The 15735-nt window shown below is 47.5% G+C and overlaps 2 protein-coding genes across 4 annotated transcripts in view; one reads left to right on the forward strand and one right to left on the reverse strand.

Moving 5' to 3' along the window:
- Positions 1-1907, forward strand: part of SETX (senataxin) — a 28144-nt gene extending 26237 nt beyond the window's left edge. Inside the window, exon 25 of the mRNA XM_061352704.1 lies at positions 729-1907. Coding sequence (XP_061208688.1) covers positions 729-1493 — 765 coding nt within the window. The 3' untranslated portion in view covers positions 1494-1907. The remainder of the gene's footprint in view (positions 1-728) is intronic.
- A 6171-nt stretch (positions 1908-8078) lies between these two features.
- The window catches only part of NTNG2 (netrin G2), a 44910-nt gene continuing 37253 nt past the window's right edge, over positions 8079-15735 (reverse strand). The window contains exons 8-14 of one of the 3 annotated variants that reach the window (XM_061352725.1): positions 14030-14104; positions 12846-12890; positions 12354-12419; positions 11825-11899; positions 10156-10323; positions 9599-9733; positions 8079-9265 (exon numbers count right to left, since the gene is read on the reverse strand). In XM_061352725.1, coding sequence (XP_061208709.1) covers positions 9042-9265; positions 9599-9733; positions 10156-10323; positions 11825-11899; positions 12354-12419; positions 12846-12890; positions 14030-14104 — 788 coding nt within the window. In that variant the 3' untranslated portion in view covers positions 8079-9041. Of the gene's footprint in view, positions 9266-9598; positions 9734-10155; positions 10324-11824; positions 11900-12353; positions 12420-12845; positions 12915-14029; positions 14105-15735 lie in introns of all 3 variants that reach the window. The other 2 variants (XM_061352723.1, XM_061352724.1) reach the window with 2 other exon arrangements.

The raw sequence follows: 15735 nt of genomic DNA on the forward strand, positions 1-15735 counted from the left end.
GTAACACAGTGCTTTACAATTCAAGTGTGGGGGTTGTGAAAAATCTTCTCTCTGCTGGTAAGATAGGGTGATGGCAGAAATGCTTCCTTGCTCGATCCTTCCCATTCCTCCAGCTATAGTATTTGTCACTGGATACTTGAGCAAAGAAAATGATTTTAAAAAGCCAGACCGCCTCCAAACATTCCCATGATCTTCAGATTATTGGGTTTGCTACTACTTTATGTAATCACATGATTTCTAAGTATAGGCTTTGCTTGTACACTTTGAAACAGGTATTTCTTAAACAGAACTACATATCTGGGGGACTGCAAAGGCGCAGTGAATGTATAGGGAGTGCTCTTGAAAAGGCTTGATGTCTTGCGGTACTGGATCCTGATTTTTCCAAGGGTAGGGTTTGATAGCTGCACCACAAGAGGGCATTAAAGCCTTGTTCCTGTTTCACTCTCTGCAAGAAAAATCTTCTAGCCTTCATAAATACAGAAATTGTCATTTGAAGTGGTAGCTCATTGATGGCTGAAAGTACCATCCCTGTGTTACAGAAGCCAGAGTGCCTGTTCCTGGTTTGCAAGTGAAACATAAGATTCTTCCATTCCAGAAGGAGCATAACAGTGGTTTCCATGACAGTTGTGTCAGGTACCTTAACTAAAGGTATCCTCTGTCCATTTGTGTGGATTTCTTTCCAATAACCTTTCTTTCTGGGGTGTGTCCTTTTTGTCTTTTTCTAAAAGGAAAACAAAGACTGGAATGAGTTGATTCAGGATGCTCAGAAAAGAGGTGCCGTTATCAAGACATCAGGAAAAAGCTACAGGAAAGATGCTGGTAAGATCTTGAAGCTCAAGCCACCAGTACAGCCCCCAGCCAGTGCAGGAGCAAAGCAACCTGCTCCAACGCAGTCGTCTTCCAGTGGCAAGAAGCCACTTGCAAATCCAAGGGAGGCCAGCAACCCTCAGGAGCTCCCTGCTGGCACTGGTTGTGTAGTGCCACAGGGAAGTGGAGGGCCCCAGCAGCCACAGTGTGCTCAGACTGTGGACTCCAGGAGAGGCAGTGCCCCTGCACGCATGGTGGCTGCAATGCCTTCTGCTGATCAGGAGAAACCACGGGACCCGAGGCTGGCAAGTATGGCTAGTAGAACTGAAGCCAAAGGGAAGGAGCAGGCCTCAAAAGACAGCAGTCAACCAGACCAGAGCAATCCAGGATCAACATCACAGCAAGGCTTCAATGCATCCTCAGCTGCCAGGGATCAGATTTCCAGAACAGAAACTTTCAAGAAGCCCCAGCAAACATCGGGACAATGTGATCTGCCTTCCACAGCTCGGCATGAGGGTGACCAGAGAGCTCCTCCATTGAAAAGTGGTTCAAAATCCCACAGTGAAGGAGGTGAAAGTTGCATCAATAAGCAGAACAAAGACTATTGTGTGTTAACAAGAACATCAGAAGAGTCACCAGTGAGCACAGAATCAAACGGTGCCAAGCGAAGAAAGACATTTCACTGACTTGAGTATTGGCTTGTTACTGAAAATCTATTCCCAGATTTCTGTCTAGCAAGGACTGTATTTTAAATTATTTAGTACACTTGGAACTCCCTTGTATTGATACCGCTGCTATCAGTAGGTTCATCTCTTTCCCATACCGTCCCTAATTGTGAAGGGGACTTTCTACCTGACAGTTGATAGATTTGAGCTTTCGTAAAGAAAAGCTGGATAGCTGTGTTGCTTGGAAGAGCGGTCGTCTAGGAAGTTAAGGTTGTAAATGTTTAATGATGTATATTTGTACAGTCTACAAAATTATTTTAAGATTTAATTTGGCAAATATGTAGTTTCTTGTTTCCTTGTGCAAATGCTAATTTCTTAGGTATTTTTTTATGAAGAACCAGAGCAAAGCAGAAAGAAAGAAAAAACAAACAAAAATACCCCAAAGTCCAGAAAACAGCCATACTTTGTTTCCCCTTTGCACTAATAAGTCTAATTTATTTGATGGCAGAGTGAATGCTGATTAATGTGGTAGCAGTGATTCTTCCTCGTGCTCCACTAGTGCCTCTGGAAACACTGAAGGCAGATGTATATTGGTTGAATGGAGAGAATTCTACTTATTTTGTATATTTTATGGCCTGTTTTTACAAGAACAGAAGAGCTTCCATTTATACACACGTGCCTTGAGTTTTGCTCTTGCTGCTGCTTCATCAGTTATAATTCTTTTCTTATTGCAGAGGCAACACAAACTGCAGATTAAAGCCTATGAGGTCTGTTTGGTCCCAGTGAGTCCATGTGAGGAATAATCAACAGCACTGTGGAACCTTAGTCAAAGACCTAGGTATCACTTCTTGGTAATGACACTTGAGTTTTCTTTATACAGAGAATTTTGAGATCTAGAGGGCTAAAACGGGTAAGCAGTTAATTCTGGGTGTTATTACTGGATTCATTCCACCGTGTTGATGAAGAATATATAACCAGTAAAATGGGGTGGTACAGGAAATTAACTTGATTTTTAAGAAAGCCTTCCTCTTGTCATTTCACAATAAAAATGGAATTACTTATGCTAATAATGCTTTGGGGTGACTGAATGATTGCTTCATCTGGAAGAATGTGTGTGAAGGAGGTGAAGAGCAGCATTTCATGTGCACAGTTTTGCATGGTGGTACCTTAGCATGCTTCTGCCTGGCAATGCAGCTCCACACTGTGTTAGCACAAGCTGAGTGTACTGAGAGTGGGCTGGATTGCTGTCTCCATGCATCTGTGGTGAAGTACAGCCTGCTCTGAGGAAGGCATGATCCTTCTGTCCCCCCACAATTGACTTACTCTTAGCCAACATCCCAGCAGTAGCTTTCTGAGCTGCCAGATTCCTCTAGCCAGGATTTAGCCATCATCTTTAGTTATGTTTTCTGTCCTGACACTTTAATTGGAGTGGTTAGTATTAGCTTTGTCCTTTAAACCACTGCCTGAGAGGTACATGTGAGCTAGTCCAGTGAAATACAGGTGCCTTACTGTACAAAACATCAATTCATTCTGTAGCTGCCAGTAAAGCTTAATGCATCCAAGCCCAGAACGAACGTGCTTTACTGGTAACATGTTGTAGATGTGTTGAGGGGCATTTAGTTGCTGTCTGTGGCTGTCCAGCTCATTGTGCTGCTTGGTACAGAGCATTTTAAGATACCAGGGGAGAATCTTTGAGATGCCTATGAAGTGAAATGGGTATATGTGCATTCTTTAGCTTTAGTTATTCATTCTGTTGCAATCATAATTGCTTTGGTGAACCCTGACCACCTCTTGTCAACAGCGTATGCTCTTCTGAAACTGCTGTGACTTTGCTTTGATGTTGTGTACTTTGTGCAAGCAGGAAGGCTGCTGGAATGAATCGGACTGTTGTGAACTGGACATCTTGGTCACCCCCACATCCCAGAATCCATGCCCAATGTGTTATCTTCTTTTATGTTCATAGGAATATTTAAAAATGGTCACATTCTAGATCTTTTCTATCATCTTTGAAACCTCTTGGCTCTGTTGGGTATAAGACAGCCATTTAGACTGTCTCAATGTAAATAAAGTGAAGCTGGCAACAGTGTGAATGAGGAGATGCTTTTCTGGTCATTAAGTGCAATTTTGTCAAAAGACTGTTTCTCTCTAACTTTTCTTCTAGTTTTCTTCCTCAGTCTGCATTTCAGAACGTGATCTTCGAGCGCTGTGCTTGCAATGCTGAAAGAAGTTTTGTTCTACCATTTAAATTCTACTGTGTTTTGTACACTGCAATAGGCCATGTCCTCTGTAATGCCTGTGTTTTTCCATAAATCATCTCTGAGGCATGGTCAGCGGCTCGGACTTTGGTTATTTAACACTGGGTTTATCAGATTTAAGTTATTCTGTCAGTGGTAGCTTATTGCTACTGTATCATTAATGGTGTATTCTTAATTGCTCTTAGAACACTTTTCTTATATCACTCAGAGTATGTTTGTAGTTTTAATTAACTTCCCCTTCCCTTCTCTTTTATCCCCATAACATGGAAAACCAAGCTAACTCCAATCCAAAGCTTGCTTCTTGTTGCTTCAAATAAAACCTGCATTAGGGAACAAATAATTTAGGTACCATTTTCATAACTTCTCTGCTCTTTACATTCCATGTAACAAGATGCTGAGTAGTGACAAGGCAGTCAGTGTTGGTAAGCTGTGAATGCAGACTTGCTTTATTCATTTAGTGTATCTTGGAACCAGTGACAGCCAGAGCAGGTTCTTCCGTGATTGTTCTGTTCTGCTGAGTGTTAAAGTGAAAAATCAGTAAAATACTCAACTTCAGGCAAAAGAGTTTAATTGGAGGTTCTGCCACAAAACTTTGGAAGAAGCTGCATTCAGGTTTTTATGCAACCATCCATCTGGATGGGCTGAGGAGTGCTGAGCTGGTGAGGCATCTGGGTTATGGGTAGTAATCACAAGAGCTGTGCCACACTCACCCTCTACTCCCAGTCTCATCTACATTCAGGCTTCCAGTGCTGGTAGTACTGGTGGGGCAATGAGATTTTACAGTACAGCCTCCTAGATGAGCTGAGTGCTGTAGTTAATGAGGGTTATGGGGGTCTATCAGGACCTGGGTGTCTAGGTGGTACAAGATGTGCAGACTGGCAAGGCTTTTCGCCCCTTCCTCATGCCAGTCCATAAAGTGGAATTAGCCCCTGCAGTACTGGTGCAAGGGAAATACGGAGCAGCACATGCTTCTAGAGTGAGAAAAGACTTGTAGTGACCAAATGTACTGATTTGAGGGTAAACTGTTCCCATGTACCATGGAACCCTGGCAATGTCAGAGGTGAGACTTTGGGGATTTATGCAGTTACTGAGGTGTGGTGGGATGCTGGGGTTTACTTTTGCATACAGAAGGGGGAGACCCGAGCAGCCAATAGCTGGAGCTGAGCTGTTCATTCACAGCCCAGCAACTGTAGCAATACCAAGAATAAGCAGAACCGTGGTCCTAAAAATGCCAGACGTTCTCTCTGGTCTGCATGAATAAATGATGGATGAAATGGCTGCTGTATTGTAAATGGAATTTATAATGTTAATGATACAATGCAGTCTCTTGCCACAACGGATCCATTCCCAAGCCATATATAAGGTCTCCTTTCTTGTCTTTTTAAGATGTTTGGAAAGGAGCCCACTGCCTTATTCTTTAGTGCAAATAAATGTAAGCTAAGCAGCCTTGTACATCGAGTATCGCTGACACATGAGACCTTCCAGCTATGTGTATCTGTCTTCTAAGGCCTTGACTAATTTGCCACCAACTCCCAGTGATAGAAATGAAAATGAAGGTGTTTTCAGTGCATGTTACACTTGGTATTGTGGAGATGTAGAAAACCTTTTTTTGTAGTTTGACAGCCTACACTGGTGTGGCTGTCCAGTTCTGTCACTGATTTCACTGTGGCATCAAGCAAGAAATCCCTTTGCTACAAAGAAATCCCATCGGTTTCTCCTCTATTTTAATCTCTGAAATAGCAGAGTGTGGTTGGGATGGAGCGTTTGGAAGCCAGTATTATTGCTGGCCAAGAGAGAAGGTGGTTATGTGATAAAAATGAGTGGTTTTAGGCTTTCCTCCCACGTTTCAACCCTGCAGTGAAACTTGTTATGACACCTGGAGAATCAAAATGGTAAAGGAGCCTTTAGGACACACTGAAGCTCTTCTCTGCATCTCAAATCAGTGTGATTTTTAGCCAGTTTCTATGCGATAGCGGCCAAACTCTGACTCCCTGCTGGAAGGGCTGAGGTGGCAATACAAAGCTTTTCAAACACCAGCTCTGCTCTTATTTCTAAGCAAGAATGCTCAGCTCCTTTACAGGGAGCTTTGTTTTATTTACATTTGGGACTTTCCATGAAAGCCAATTGTAGAAGAGAGTTGAGTGGTGAGACCATTAATTTTATTACCACAAAAGTGTTGATTCCCTCACTACTCCAGCCCTCACAAGGCTTCTTATGAATCACTCCTGTAGATGAGATTTCTGTTTCCTCATCTTTAAAGCACCAAATAACATACCTGGTAAGTGCCAAGGGAATTTTTAACCCCTCCTTCTGTCTCTAGCACCAGGGACTATTAGCTTGATGTTTTGTCTGGTGCTGGATAAAACCAGGCTGCTGTTGACTCCTGTAGCTGGGGCTGTGGACTCAGCCTAGCCCTAGTGGTCTGTCACATCAGGCAGATTTGTATTGCTTTGGGGCTTTTGGTTATTTAGTCATTACTATAAATAGTTAAAACCAGAGTAGACTTTGAGGTAAACAAGGGAAAACAGAAGCTCTACTTGTACTGTTTGGAGAGGTCATTTTTTTTGCAGACAAGTATCATTTAGAAACTTTCTCGAATCAAATGCCGGCGACAGGATACCCAGGAAAACCTCTTGAAAGAGCACAAGTGGCTTTTCTCAGATAAAGAAGTACCTTTTGGTTAAGCTTTCCACAAGTAAAGTACCAAGCTCATTGGACAACATCTCCCGTTTGGATGCATTAACCGATGTACAAATGTCTCTCTCTTAAGGAAGGTAAGGTTTGGGGTCTGTGGGTACTTGCTGTGATGGTTTCTCTCTGTGTTATTTCAATGATGCTCTTTGTGGAGGCAGCTGTGTGCTGATGGAAGTCTGAGGTTAATGGATCTTCAGTGCTGATGCTTTCAGAAGTTTTAAATTATTTTCTTAAATACCAAGTGTAAGTTTTTGAGGGTTTGTTTTTCTGTCTGTGGTGGTTTGTGTTGTGGGGTTGCAAGTTCTGTAGCACTGCTGGACAGGTAAAATGCCATCCTCTGCTCTCCAGCATACAGGGTTAGCTTTGCGCTGAGCCTAAAGGTGAGCTGTAGTGCTCTGTTTGCAGGCAAAGCCACAGGAGGCAAGTCTTGAAACTCTCTTTGGGCCCTGCCCTTGCTCCAAGCCTAAAGGCTTTAATTTCTTGCACAAGATGAAGTGTCATGTTTGTCATTTGCAGTTACTATTACACAGGGGCTTTGCACAACTAGGAAGGCTCAAAGGTGACTTTAAAGAAGGTCCAGGAATGAACATGATGGGTATTGTGGATTCACAGGGAGGTGGTACAATCTCTGGAGCTGAGTTGGAAAGCCAGTGATGTTTTATCTTAAAAAGAGATGAACAAAACCCCCAAACCAACCAACCAGCACCCAGTCAACCAAGAGAAAACCCTCCAAACCAAAAAGGTCCAGTGCAGCCGTCTACCACCTTCAGCATTTTCATATCTGCATAGTTCTGAGCTTTGTTTTGCCCTTCTGAGGTTATTCTCTATAGGAATTCAGTGCTGCTGCTTGGCACGTTCCTGCTTGCATCGCAATAAAAGTGTGTTAGCAGGGAATCTGCTGGGTGCAGAGTTTGTCTGGGACACAGCTTTATGAAGTAGTAAATTTTCTGTTGCTCAATCTAATATTCTAGAGAAAAACACTAGTACAGGGAAAGAAGAACGTTGCTTCACCTTCCAGACGTGCCATTAGAGATCTTGATCTTGTTACAGTCTTTTCAATGCTGTTACTTGTACGAACAGTAACATGAGGATTTTAAATCTATTGCAGTCAGAAAGTACAAAGAAAGAGCAAGTGTTAATACCAACAGACATCAACTGACGGCACTGAAGAAAGGGAGACAATGCTTGAACCAGTCCACTCTCGGAGATCAGATCTCAGAAGGGTGAGTTTAACCCCCATTTATTTTATGGTGGGTTAACTAAGCCCTGTGACTTATGTTGTTAAATGCTGCTCAAAATGTGCCCCACACTTAAGAATACTCAAGCAGCTCATTCTGCAAAGCTACATCATGGCAGCAGCTCTGGTGGGGGCTGCAGTGGGGTTGGACAGTGGAGGTCCCCCTGGAGAAGCATCCTTGGACTGCCTAGCCTTATTCTGCTGCAGGCTCATTGGAAATGGCCCTTCCGCACTAGACCAGTGCTTAATACATCACTCAGGCTCTGTTCATTGTCTACAGTTAGCAGTCTAACCTAGGTTCAGCAAAGTAATTAGGAGAAATAATTAACAGCACTCAGTAATGAGGATACCTCTTTCTCCTTCCCCTCTCCCTCCCCATGCGGTGCACCATGGTAGTGACTTAGAAAACACAAGAGGACATTATGAGTCAAAAAATAAGTCTTTACCTGTAATTAACTGTGCACACAAGAAGAAAAGTGATCAAGCAGCCATTAATAGTTGCTTTACTGGAGGAGGATACACCAGAATCAAATGCTCATGGCAAAACGTCCCTTTAAGTTGTAGTTCTTGTATAACATTTAATCCAAACAAAAAATAAGTCTCTACCCAAAAACGTATTTGAACCGTACATCATACGGATGTGTGTGGATAAGACACTGCACTCCTCACGTACCATGTGCCTGATGGCCCTGCCTTCTCTGTTAAGTGCAAGAAAACAAAACCCAGCAATGAAAATACAAAAATCAATGCAGCAACTAGAGCTGTAGGCAACGGTATGTGGTGGGACGTGGGACTATGCAGCAATGATAGACCAGAGTCCCCCCCTTCCCTCCCTCCCCTTTCCCCTGCCTGTTGTGTTATGGGTCTCTGGAGTTGAGTTGACGTGACAGGCTCCTTCAATACAGGACACTAAGAAGAGTTAAAATGAAAAGAACACCCCAGCCTATACCAAAGTAAAGAAGTAATAATAAAAAAAACACCCCTTGGATTGCGGCACTATTTCACCAGGGCCCCATGGCCCCGGCCCCAGATTGCCCTGTGTGGAGCAGGGAAGGAGAGTCACTGTGCAGAGGGAAGGATGGGTCTGTGTCCCCGCTGGGCTGCTGGACCACGGCCCGGCACAGGCTGGTGCAGTCCCCGTGCTGCTGCTCGGCAGCCGGCTCCATGCTGCGGCCACCCCGGCTGCTGCCAGGATGGGTTCAGGGGCAGGAGTCAGCCCCTCGTGTTCCGTGCACCCCTCTGCTCGGGAAGTGGACTGAAAGACGTTGTGCAAGTCCTAGCGTGAAGGAAGGCAGAGGAGACGGTGGGGAGAGCCACCCGGTACCTTGGTCTCCCCTGGCCCCTCGGGTGATGTGTCTGGGCTGAGCTCCTTCCTCTGCAGGTTCAGAGGTCCCCCCATCCGCGCAGCTGGAGGGCGAGCACCCCGAGGAGGACAGTGCCAAGGCTGCTGCGCACGCTGGAGGCACCATCGCAGTCCTTCTTGTCGGCTTCACACCTGGATTGCTGGCACAGGACCCCCTTGAAGCCCACAGGGCAGATGCAGCGCTGGTTCTGGTAGCACGTGCCGCCGTTCTGGCAGAGCAGGAGCTCGTCGTCGCAGACATTGGCTGTGAAGTGAGAGGGAGGAAAGGATCCGAGTGTTAATCCAGGGTATCTTAAACCCTTTGACTGCAGCACAAATCAGAAGCTTTTGGCTTTCTCCTTTAGCTCCTAGGGGTTGAATTATTCAACCCCTTAGAGCAGTCCCAAGGCCAGAGGAACATAGCAGGGACTGCAAACTCCAGGAACAAAGCTATCAAGTCATCTTTCAGATTTGGGAGAAATGGCTGGTATCTGCTCACTCTGAGCATCACAGGGGACCCAAGCAGGCAGTGCTGAGGATCCCCCTCTAGCTTGGACCCATCTGACCCCCACCCCATCACTGTGCCTCAGGTACTTACGGAAGCAGCCCTGTCTCCAGTAGTAGTTGGGCAGGCAGTCGTCGCACTTGGGCCCCGTGGCACCTTCCTTGCATTCACAGTAGCCGGTCTCATTGCAGCGGTCGTGCATGGAGCCGATCTGGTTGCAGTTACATTCTGGCCAAAGACAGGGCTGTCAGTGCCTGCCTTGCCTGGGGGCCTTGTTCCTGTTATTGCCCCGAGGGAGATGCTGTGACTTGGGAAAAGCCTGGCTACCTGCTACAGGAGGGACCTTAGAGACCAAGGGGCTGGGAGAGCGTGGCTGCATGACAAGTTCCCATGAGTGCAAGATCACCCCTCTTTGGAGCTGAGCACCTTCTGGTACAGCAATGCATCTGAATCAGGTTGGAAAGACAGTATCTGGGCTTTGTTTCCAGCAAAGAGATGCCTTGGCAGGCTGCAGAGACTGTTAACGACCAGGGGCATGCAGCTACCCCCTCTTTCCAGAGAGGGGCTGAACTGAAGCCCACCCCATAGAAGAAGGTTCTACAAGAGCCATCCCATGTCCTAGTGCCACCCAAGGCCACCCCAGTGCTCACCTATGCATACATTCTCATCATCCAGCTCTGCCGAGCTGTTGCGGTAGAAGCCGAGGCGGCAGTGCTGGCAGTGCTGGCCCCTCGTGTTGTGCTTGCAGCTCACGCAGGTCACCACGTTCAGGAAGTCGATGTAGCTGCAGCGGTTGGAGTGCCCATAGCACTCGCAGTCTGCGGAGAGCAGGAGAGAGCTGGGGAGATGGGCTGGGAGCATCCTTCCTTATGCAGGGTGGAGGAGAGGAGCCATGACCACTGCTGACACAGGGCTGGGCAGGATGGGTGCACACAGCATGGGGGGATTGGGGTGGAAGTCACTGCTCAGAGCGGGGGGTTCACCCTTGGGGTGAGGACAGGCAGGAGCCAGCCCCTGGCTGTCCCAGGACATGATCTCTTTAAGGAAAGGCACAATGATGGCAGCAGGCAGTGGATCGGGTGTTAATTAAAGAGCTGCCTTGTTAATGATCAGACCTCCGCTTGGTGCTTGGGATTGGCTCTGGTGGAGCCGCAGGACCTGTGGGGAAGCTGGGCTGAGGAGGGCAGAGCCCCAGTGAAGGCTGTGCTCTGCCTCCCTATGGCAAGGAGGGGACTGGTCCATGGATGGGGCTGGCGCAGGGTGCAGCAACGCTGCCTCCAGGGATGGGAAGGGCCTGGGTAAGACTGAAGCGGAGCTGGAGCTGCTGATGTCCAGGTAAAACCTCGCTGCCTCCTGGCTTTTTCCCGTCTGTCCCTTCTGTTGTACCTCCAAAGCAATGCTGGGTGTGAAGTGTGGGGACTCTCAGGTTAAGGGCTTAAAATGAGCCTATTCAAGGATGTGTGGCTTGTGTGGGGTCCCTTGAAATGGACAAGTGCATGAAGGTTTGAACCAGGGCTGCCTGGCACAGCACAGGGATGCCTGCAAAGGCTGCTGGTGGGATGGGAGATGCCACCATTGCTTGTCCAAGCACTGTTCCTGTCCCCAGGGCTGACCTCTCTCAGCTATGGGCACATGCTAGGAAACTACCAGCCAGGTTTAATTTATAGCCAGGGGAATTTGATTATTTGCTTCTTCTCGTTTGTTTCATTACCATGACTTGGGGTGATGAGTGCCTTGCAGTGTTTGGGTGCTGGGAGTTTATAACACTGCCTTGTGGCCCTGCTGTCCTGGTCAGGTGTCCCAGCCAGCATGGGCAGGCAATAACATGAGCAGAAACTGTGTGAGCCAGGTCTGAGCTTCTCCAGCCTTTGGAGAGGGGGCTCAGAGCTGGGGTTTTGTTCCAGGCGCTGACATTAACCATTCAGTGATGAAGGGATGGGAGGGAACGGTATGGGTTGGCATGCACATGCAACTGGAGGAGGAGACTTGTCTCAATGAAATGATGGCCAGGGAAGATGGAGCAGGGCAGAGGTTTCCCCATGGTTCATAACTGCCTGAGGAGGAGCTGAGATTCTGTTGTAATCTTGATCTTCTGTGAAACAGCTTCTGCCTCTTTGACCAGTAGCTAAAGAATTTCAGCTTGGATGCTCCTGGCTGCTGCAATTCCCAAGCATTGTTTCACCCTAGGGATGCACTCCTACATAGAGCTAACCACAGCCCAGATATGCAAACCCTCCCCATCTCCATGTCTGATGCTGCTGGACCACATCACTTGGGCAAAGACTGAGAGCCCTGGAGCACAGCTCTCCCTCCTCTTACCTTTATATGTTTCAATAGGAGCCACTGGACCAGAGTCTGGTTTGAGCCGGATGAGTTTTGAGCTCTTTGAGGATGCTTAAGGGAAATCAGACACATGTTTTCTCACTGCTTAGCACCGCTCCACGTCCCACCCTACCACGAGCAGCTCTGCTACGAGAACAATGCTGACCTGAGCCAAGACCACTGCTCTGGCAGCACTGGCAGCTATTTCTGCACCAGATAGCTGGTAGCTGCCGAATTTATCCTTCTTTTCTCCCCTTCTTAAAGTCTGATGCATGAAAAACTCAATGCACAGCGCTACCGCGATGTGTGGAGCCAGGAGGAGCTACTTGAGCTTCCCCCTTTCATGCACGTTCGGTGGTAGGAATTGGGTTGTTCAGGATAAGGATCTACAGGTCTGAACAGCTTAAAACTCATCTACTGGTCACGACATTGGTTTGATGGAGGTCACACCAACTAGCACCAAGAAGCTGCTAAGAGGGCAAAGGCTACGGAGGTGATATCAGGCAGGGCTGGCCTGCTCACGTACCTGGCTTCTTGCCGTGCCTCTTGCCTGCAGAGTGTGCTGTGCGCCCTGCTTTGCTCTTCGGAGCTGCTACACCAGACAATGAAACACATCTGAGTGCTGTGGTGGGGTCAGGGCTCCCAGGGTCAGCCCAGCATGGTTGGGCTGGGATGTTTCCTCTGGGTAAGGGGCTGCCCTGACCAGGACGGAGCTTCCTTGGGGCTGTGCTGCCAGCCAGACCCCCTCCCACACTGAACGATTGGGGTGCTGGGGGTAAAGGCCATCACCTGCAACTCAAGCTGGTGGGGTTTGGTGCGTGGTAACCCCCATAAAGGGCAAGGTTGAGCCATGCGGGGATCCCACAGGGATCCTGCCTCTGATGCGTTTGTGAGGCTGCTGTGACACTGGGGCCTCCTTGGATCCCCATTGCTTCCCCTGATCCCATGGTGGGCTGGCAGTGTCCAGACCCTCCTCCACCAACGTGGCATCTCTAGCCTTGGACAGGCATGACCTTACCTCGCATGTTCTTGGGAGGGTCTGGTGGCTTCGGTCCACGTGCTGCTGTGTTTGGTGGGAGCTGAACAGCTTACAGTGGCATCAGTTAGAGAGAACATCGGATTTAATACACATCCTCCTCCTGTTTGCTTAAAAAGGTGGCAAAGGGGCACTGGAAGCTCTAGGCAGGGTGGGTTGGTGGAGTTGTATCTTACTGCAGATGGGTTGAAGCAGGAATGGGAGACAAAGTCCCCTGGAAATTAGAGTCTTAAAGTGTGAAGGGAGACAAAAAGCACTCCTAAGGGGAGAGTGTGGGAGCTGCTGGATGGCTGGGTGTTGGCATGTGGTCATTCCATTGCCCTAGCATGCAGAGAAGCTACATCTGCAGACTGCTGTCAAGGCTCAGAAACCCTCCTTTTTCAGCACAGGCTGTCAGCATCACTTGGCATGGATGCCCACTGTGTAGACGAATATGGTTTGTGAGACCACACGCAGACCCCAAATGACAATTCCAAAGAACCTCAATTTCAGCACTTCCAGCCTCCCCAGTTGAGTATTTCCAAGCACTGGGTTGTGTCCTGGATCAAGCTTCAACAGATACTGTGTTCTGCACTGGAAGGGATGCTAATGTCTGCAGCTGGAGCAAGCTACAGGCATCTCATATGGGAAACGGGAGCTGAGCACCAAGAGGCAACTGCCAAAGCGTGTGTGCTGGTGGGAATGCTGAGGAGGAGAAGCTTCAGCATGAACAGCCAGCGTGAAGCCTCCTAGGGCTCTCACCAGGAGCATCTCACCTTAGGCAGGAGACCTGAAGCAAGGAAATACACAAGGAGGCATCTCTGCTATGAACAACACAGGCCTATCTATTTACAAAGTTCTTCTGCTCTACAAACAGACTCTGGTCTCGGGAGACAACAGGATTTCCATGATCCTCTCCGTTCACCCAGCAGCAAGCTGTGAACAATCTCCTCTACCATTTACCATCCTCATCTTTCATGTATATGACTAAACCCCGAGGCTCAATCCAGCCTCACCAGATTCCCAGCTGCGTGTAGGGCACAGACAAAGACCTGAGCTTTTTCCCAGGTGAGAGGAGGAGAGAGATGCATGGAAAACAAAGACATGGATCTAGAAACTAAAGTGTTTGCTGAGCACTGGAAACTGGTACTCGCTGGCAGGACACAGCTGAGCCACGTGTCTCCTACCTTCTGCTCCAGGGCCATCCTTGGCCAGGGGAGAGCTCACTTGCAGCGGGGCAGCCTCTGACAAGCTGGTGTAGTCTTGTAGGGATCAAAGGGAAAGCAGTGTTATTGGGTGTGCTGGGGGAGCTGGTAACCAGCTGGTGACTTGCCCTGATGCACAGAGCAGGATGGCAGTGGTGTGATCATACAGTCACAGAATGGTTTGGGTTGGAAAGGACCTTAAGATCATCCAGTTCCAATCCTCTGCCATGGGCAGGGATGAGCTGCGCTGAACACAGGGTGTTCTGCTCATCTTTGCTTAAGGACCTCATCCACAGATCTGCACCCCTCTGCTTTAAAGTAATGGGACTGAGGAATAGCACGGGTGTCTACGGATGGAGGCACAAAGTCCTGGTTTCTAACCCAAACTTCCAGGCTCTCCTTCAAGCTCTGCTCATCCCTCAGAAATACCACTTACAGAATTCGCAGCTAAGCCATCAAGAAATCTATAGATCACTTGTTTGATTTCCCTGCGGCCCCTCACCCCCACTGGCTCCATTCCCCTCCCTGTCTCCTCAGTACTGGTAACAATCCTCAGGTTTGCTAGAAAACAAACTAAGGAATAAAAAATTTAAAAGCCATATTATTAATTTGAAGCTCCAGTTGGGTAACATAAGGAGGAGGAGAGAAAAAAAACCCCCATCTCTTGATCCTTGCCAAGTTTCAAAGGACAAACCCGAGTAGGAGAGAAATGTGATTTCCCAGCCTCAAACAAGGGGATGATAAACAATGCAGAATAAAATAGAGCTTGTCATTAAAAAATCATCTCTTTTCCTAGGAGAAGGTGATAGACATTGTCCTTTTCAGCTGGAAAGTGGAAACCAATTGATATTAATACGGTGTTAAAGAGAATATGAAAAAAGCCCCGTGCAAATTGGCAAGGGTTTAATTAGAGTCACAATAAAAAACAGCCCTGGAGGCATTTTGCTTTTTAGTCATTCACATACACCTCCACTCAATCGCATTTACAGAGCCAGGGAAATTATTAATGCTCATTATCCTGAGAACCTTTCCCTTGTAGCTCTGGGACATTAAGGGACAGTTTTACATGCTGGGAGGGGGAGAGATATGTTTCACCCCCAGACCCAGCTCATACAAATGGGAAACTCCAGGCAGCTCTTGCCCCAGGGGCTTGTATCAGCCCTGATGGAAATTGGTGGTCCTGGTGGGTTTCTAGGGAAGTAGAATGAATTGAATGCTTTGTAGCACAAACCACTGGGGCAAACAGCATGGGAATGGTGGGGAAGGACCCAGAAAAGGTCCTTCCCAAAGCATAAACACAGGGTTTCTTTTCTGCGGGAGCTGCGCAAAGGGCTTTTGGTGCTCTCTTTCTGTCGGAGCTCTTCACCATCAAGCAGGGTGCAGGTTGGGTTTGTTTGTCTCGGGGGTGAACTGGCTCTGAGGAAACTGCTATGAACCAGACAGGGGGGAAATGGAAATGAATAAATAAAAATAAATAAAAAAAGAGGTTGTTTCTTTTTTTTTTTGCTTATTTTGAGCATGGGAGAAACGCAACAAATGGCAAGGAAGAATTTGACAGGCTTCAAGGAAGATTTCAAAATAACAGAATCGCAGAAGGCAAAAGGGAATAGCACTTAATGCATCCTCCTTAGGGTAGCTCTGCCATTTCCCTTCCTTCTACCCATTCTGGCAGCCTTGACTGCCTTCAG

The sequence above is a fragment of the Neopsephotus bourkii genome, unplaced genomic scaffold (genome assembly GCF_033783945.1).
Source record: "Neopsephotus bourkii isolate Nb327-2 ecotype Australia unplaced genomic scaffold, CSIRO-AGI_Nbou_v1 NB_659, whole genome shotgun sequence".
In the NCBI taxonomy this organism is placed as follows: domain Eukaryota; kingdom Metazoa; phylum Chordata; class Aves; order Psittaciformes; family Psittacidae; genus Neopsephotus; species Neopsephotus bourkii.